Raw genomic sequence first — 6,118 nt, 5'->3', positions numbered from 1 at the left:
ATTCATACCAGAAGTTTCTTTCCATCCCAGACAGCAGGGCTGAGAAAAGGAAATCCACATGAGTCAAGCTATAGAAGATCAGCAATCAAGTTAAAAATAATAAAATATCGAGTAGCTTGCCTGTGCGTAGAGGAAGCTACTCTGTGTTTAGTATCTGTAGAGGCTAGAATCAAGCCTAATTTTAGTTAGACAAATCAAGATTGATGCCCTTATGTTTATGAATCATAAGATTAATGACTTTACGAAGATTGATAATATCTACTGAAGATTTCCTGTGATGATGCTTTAGAGAATTCCCCATGATAAAATGAAGTGGCAATTATTAGTATTGACAATAAAACATTTTGGTTAATGTATCATATTATTTGAATATTGTGTATAATATTAATATATGTATTACATGTGACTTCATTATAATGATTGATACCATCAGTATCCCCCCACATATGTAAGAAAACTGGTTTATTCAATTAAAGATGAACAAACTGCTTTATTTTTTAAAACAAAATAGAACAACAACAAATGAGGGAACTTAGTTACTGTAATCTTGTGGTTCAATGATTTGACTAACATTGTGGTGATGTGAAATGTTGTATTGAATACATCAACAAAAAACATTCAATGCTGTTTACCATCGAAGTGAAAGCAATTACAGTTACAAAATTAAGATGAACTGCATGCAGATCCAGTAGAATATGGTATAAATGTTGGCAGTGTTCAGAAATTCAAGCTGCTACTAGTTTGCTATTAATACAACAATTTGGCACTGTAATTACTCAGTTAAATAAAAAAACAAACATACGATTTAGTTAACAGTTAGCTGAACCTCAGCAAATTCACACAATGTCCAGCAATATTTCATTTCAGTTTAGTGTTTCAGTTGAATTCTAGATAGCCTTCAACATCGCTGCATATTTAGCCATTTTATATACAAGTAGATATTTTTCATAACTTTTACTCTAAACAATCTAATTTCCTTACCGGCAGGCTTAATAATAATATGATTACAATTTTGAGCGATTAAGGTGTTTAACATGCGGAAATATTAAGATGCAGTTAGATGACATATAGTGCAACTTCTTATAGAGTGCACACTGGGATATTCACAATTTGCACAAATATGTTTCTCTTTAGATGAGATCTTGTCAAATTCAACTACTACTCTTCGTACAATATCATACAAGACTGATTTTTTATGTGCAAGGTTTTCAAGATTCCAGACTATTGCTGCCCATTTTTCATACAAACGTGTTCATCAACATTTTAGAGAGTAAATATTGTCACCAACGTGCAAGTTACCAGATGTGGTTGCCAGGATCATGAATAAAGACGTGCGGATGTCAATCAGCGTGTCTAATAAGAGCAATAGCCTTAATTTGTTTGATGAACTACTGGCGGGATGTGACCCTATTCAAAGATGATCTCTGAGGCCTGGCGTAGGCAGTTAGCCGTGTCATCTGGCATACTGCTGTGTGTGATGTTGTTTCCATCCAAGCGCAGGGTCCTCAGTTTTGAGTAGTTGACCGGGGAGCTGAACTTGCAGATATTCGTCAGTTCAAACTCTGAAAAAAAAAGAAGAAGAAATGGAGTAAAAACCATGCAAAATCTGTTGCTTGATCAGATAGACACAGAGAAAGACTTACTGTTTATCTCGTTGACTTGCAGGTACAGGTGCTCGAGCGATTCGTTGATCTCAGGAATGGTCTTCAGCTTGTTGAAAGACAGGTCGAGCTCAAGGAGAGCGGACACGTTGAACACACCTGCAGGGATTCCAGAGTCCACCAGCTTGTTGTGGGAGACACGCAGATACTGCAGGAGCGGCAGCTTGGCCAGGTAGCCACCAGGGATGCTGTCGATGTCGTTATTGTCGGCGTAGAGCATCAAAAGCGAAGCTGGAACTCCCGCGGGAAGTTTCTTGAGCTTGTTCTCGCTCACGTCCAGCAGAACGAGTGACTTGAGGCTTTTGAAGGCACCTGTGATGCTCTCAGTAGTCAACTTGTTCTTGGACAGGTGAAGGGTGGTCAGGTTTTCCATCCCAGACAAGGTGTTAGCAGGGAACGAGCTTAGCTGGTTGGCAACCAGCTTCAACTCATCCAGAGACTTCGTACGAAGACCAGGGGGTTTGGTCAGCTTGTTATGACTGAAGAGGAGCTTCTCCAAGCTGCCCAGTTTATCAATGGTACCAGCCTGGATCTTTTCGCTGGTGATGTTGTTGTTGTCGAGGACAAGCCAGCGAAGGTCGGTGACATTATCGAAAACGCCAGCCTTGATCTCCTCAATTAAGTTGTTCTGTAGGTAGAGGTATTTGATTCCAGTCGGCACAATGGGAATGAACTTCAAGTTGCGCCCGTTGCAGTACATAGCTGTGGGGAAGTTGGGGGGACATTCGCACTCCTGGGCACAATTGGCAGTTGATGCTCCCTCCAGTGGTGCGTAGGGCATGTAGTATTCTTCTTCGTAATCATACTGACCCAAACTCTGACATACCAGTCCAGCCAATAAGAAGGAGCCGAGAGCAAACATGGCTGCAGAACTTAGATGAATCGAACCTGAAGGAGAAGAGAAGAGAAGAGAAGAGAAGAGAAGAGAAGAGAAGAGAAGAGAAGAGAAGAGAAGAGAAGAGAAGAGAAGAGAAGAGAAGAGAAGAGAAGAGAAGAGAAGAGGTTTCTTTGGTTATATACTATTATGTGTAAAAAAAATGTGTAAGAACAACAGAACTTTCTACGGTGAACCTCAGACATAAACTAAAACCAGAGACATTCTTCTAATGGAAATTGATGACTTCATCCTCAAGAGTGCAAAAAGGCCCAGACAGCCATTCCTCCCCACACAAATTAGACGCACATTTCTTATGTGCAGATCCAAGTTCATCTCAAGTTACATTAACGTTACTTCATGTCTCCTCTGTCTTTGCGTGCAATGCTGAATTCAAATTGAATTGTAAATGAACGATGCAAGAGTCCTTTTATAATATTGGCTAATAAAATAATATTTCATTAAGGTTAAAAGAGGAATAAATTGCAGCAGGTGTCACACACTGAATTTTGCAACACAGTATTTGTGTCAAAACCATCCATAGCAGGAAAATGCCAAATTAAATCCAGTACTGCAAAACCTCTCTCTGTTTAAGCACAACATAAAAATTCTTGCATGCTTAATAATTCTCTTCTACTAGCTCATGCATTCAATCATCAAACTGAATTATTTAGAACAACTTAAAATCATTTAATTAAAATGTACTTAGAACTGGAAGCATCTCAAACGTTACCAAGCCGAGTATCCGCAATATGTTCATACTGTTTCAGTCCACCCCAGAAAATCTGCCAAGCAGATTTCTGATAATCCAGACAGATCAAAAGCGAGCATGAGCATTCAGATGCTAGATATCCTTACCTTCCTGCTTCTCTCTCTTTGTACGACTTCAGGTAGAGTTGTGTGCGGCCCGAGGACTCTGGAGAGAAAGAGTAAGGGAGGGAGAGAGCAGACACCAAGAGAGAGAGAGAGAGAGAGAGAGAGAGAGAGAGAGAGAGAGAGAGAGAGACACTCAAGCCAGACCTTAGTCGCCCAAGATTGATAGAAAACAGAAGTCAGGCGGTTCTAGTGCGTAGATGTCAGCAGTTGTTCACCGTGGCACATATGGATTCTAACAAGATTCAGGTGTAACAAAACAGCTTGGGACATGTAGTCCTTCATGGGACAAAGAAAGGAGCAACGACTCACTGGGGAGGGTTTGCAAAATATATATACCTGTATAACTGCCACACACACACACACTTTTCCAACCCATCCTTTCCAAACAATCCCCAAAAAACAATTCAACTATTGTGTGAGTCGCAAACAAGCCAACAAACACCTCGACCACCGGTTCCGTCATAGCTAATGCTAAGCTTTTCTCATAAAAAAATAAATATTCGTAATAAAACAAATGTTAACAAAACTTTTTGGAAAATCGCCTAGAAAAAAGTTGGCTAGTTGAAATGACAGCTGCCTGCTATTAGACTACTAGGCTGTAAATAAGACTTGGAAAAATTGACCAAATAAGAAGGTAGTGGGCCAAACCAGTCTTACATAACTGTGTTGTCTATCTTCAGCATCTGAACGGAGAGTGTGTCCAATTCTTAACAGCTGGTAGACTATATATCATCAAACAGTGTGCCATCTTTTAATCTTAAACCTCATAAAAGCCAGACGGCTTCTGTCTGGCTGTAGTCGTAGACCTCTGTGATGATGGGCAGCTCGCACACAGCGGTGGACTGGAACTCATGAGGGATCCAGGAGAGACGGAGCTGATTGCAGGTCAGTTTGGCTTTAATAGCACACTTTGGCTTTTAGGAATGCAGTAAATCCAGAAAACCAGATGAGAGGTCGGTTCTGTAAACCTTGTGTTTATCAGAGGAGATGGGATTATGTACTGTTTTAGATTATACTGCAAAGTCAATAAAGATTATCAAGATTAAATCAGCACACCAAATGTCAAATAAAATATAATAAAATGAAAGAATTTTAATTCTATTATAATTATTAAATATTAAATTGATAAATCATACAGGACAAAAAGGTCTACATGGTCTCCATTTTACTACCAAAAAAAAAAAAAAAAAAATCAGGTTGTCATATGACAGGTTTCCTGAGTGTGTTGACTCAAAACAAAACAAAAAATAAATAAATAAAAGAAAAGAAAAATAATAAAATATCATCATTTAACTTTAAAAAAGTTGACAATTTAAAAAAGCCATGAGTAGCAATGAATTTGTACTCCAAAAATAAAATATAAATAAATTAAGTCAAATAAATTAAATTGTTAAAAGAATAATTCACAATTGCACAATCACAACTCACAAATAAGTTTCTAAACGTCTATATGGTCATCATATTACTAAAAGAAAAAGAAAAGAAAAAGAAATGAGGGGTTCACTGAGTGTGTTAAATAAAAAAAAATAAAAAATAAAAAATAAAAAAAAATAATAATAATAAAAAATAAATAAATAAAATAAAATAAAATAAAATAAAATAATAAAATAAATAAAATAAAATAAAATAAAATAAAATAAAATAAAATAAAATAAAATAAAATAAAATAAAATAAAAACATAAATCATGTAGGGTCCATTGCCATCATTTAAAATGAATTAAAACAAATTGTACAATTATTATAAATAATAATGGTCATAATTTTACTAAAAATAAAAAAATGATGGGAGAATAGAAAACAAGAGATTGAGAGTCAAATACAAATACAAACTCTAGTTACATGCTTTAACACAATGGCATGTTATAGCATGTACGGTAACTGCTAGGCCGTGGATCAGATGCAGTTGAATGGTCTTAAATTGCTCTGCAGTGCCCATGCCTGTCAACAGCGCTGTGACCCTATCACCCGTTCCTCATCTGTCATGTCCCCTGGAGGTCATCGCTCCACTCATCTGTCAGGCCTCAGGGCAAGAGCTCATGTTTGGACATCGTGTATGAAGTTATGTAGCAGGGGCAGGTCAAGGCAAACCTGTGCAGCTGTACCTGATGCTGGCATGCAAGACTTGCTATTGCTCTCAAACCATGGAAAAAATGCTACATCTGCAGGGTGACTGAAAAAAATCTGCTGCAGAAGCACAGAAGCACTTTAGTTTTAACAATCTTAGCATATTGCTTACCATTCTGGAATGCCTTTTCAAACACATACCCATATAATCAGGTAATGTATTAAATGCTCAGTTAACTGGTGGTAATTATCTTTGTTTAAAATACACAAGTGTTATTTTAGTATCACTGATGCTCAGTGATACTAAAATACTAAATACTAAACACTTGTGTATTTTAAACAAAAATAATCACCACCAGTTAACTGAGCATTTACCTTTAATAAAATCAAAATTAAAATTGTAATCGTTTTTTTTTTTCATTCTTTGAATTTGTTTTTACTTTTATATTTTCATTTTAAAGTTTTGGTCATTTTGTTGCATGTTTTTGTTGTTTTTATTAGTTACAAAAATGTCTACATAGTTTTTATTATTTTTTAGTTGAGTTTTTTAGTTATGTACATCAAGTTAAACTAAATGAAAATTATAAATGTTGCCTTTTTTTAACTTTTACGTTTTTTATTTTTATTAGAATTTATCTTAAT

General features: G+C 36.4%; 1 protein-coding gene across 2 annotated transcripts; it reads right to left on the bottom strand.

Annotated features, from left to right (window-relative positions):
• Positions 1-445: 445 nt before the first annotated feature.
• On the bottom strand, positions 446-3,668 carry lum (lumican). 2 transcript variants are annotated; one of them, XM_056235748.1, is made up of 3 exons: positions 3,394-3,668; positions 1,644-2,549; positions 446-1,562 (listed from the first exon to the last, which is right to left on the bottom strand). In XM_056235748.1, the coding sequence occupies exons 2-3, from the start codon at positions 2,521-2,523 to the stop codon at positions 1,408-1,410; spliced, it is 1,035 nt and encodes a 344-aa protein (XP_056091723.1). In that variant the 5' UTR covers positions 2,524-2,549; positions 3,394-3,668; the 3' UTR covers positions 446-1,407. The 2 variants fall into 2 exon arrangements, with proteins under 2 accessions (XP_056091723.1, XP_056091724.1); XM_056235749.1 differs by lacking the exon at positions 3,394-3,668 and adding an exon at positions 3,269-3,350.
• Positions 3,669-6,118: the final 2,450 nt, after the last annotated feature.

This window comes from Rhinichthys klamathensis, unplaced genomic scaffold, assembly GCF_029890125.1.
Source record: "Rhinichthys klamathensis goyatoka isolate OS25496 unplaced genomic scaffold, OSU_Roscu_1.1 h1tg000430l_1, whole genome shotgun sequence".
Taxonomy (NCBI): domain Eukaryota; kingdom Metazoa; phylum Chordata; class Actinopteri; order Cypriniformes; family Leuciscidae; genus Rhinichthys; species Rhinichthys klamathensis.
This window is presented reverse-complemented; position numbering and strand designations above follow the sequence as displayed.

Excerpts from the sequence above, each read along its gene's own strand:
- lum (XM_056235748.1), bottom strand. The coding sequence starts at position 2,523 with ATGTTTGCTCTCGGCTCCTTCTTATTGGCTGGACTGGTATGTCAGAGT. Across the intron at positions 1,563-1,643 it reads GCAAGTCAACGAGATAAACA|AGTTTGAACTGACGAATATC; the intron begins GTAAGTCTTTCT and ends TTTTTTTTTCAG.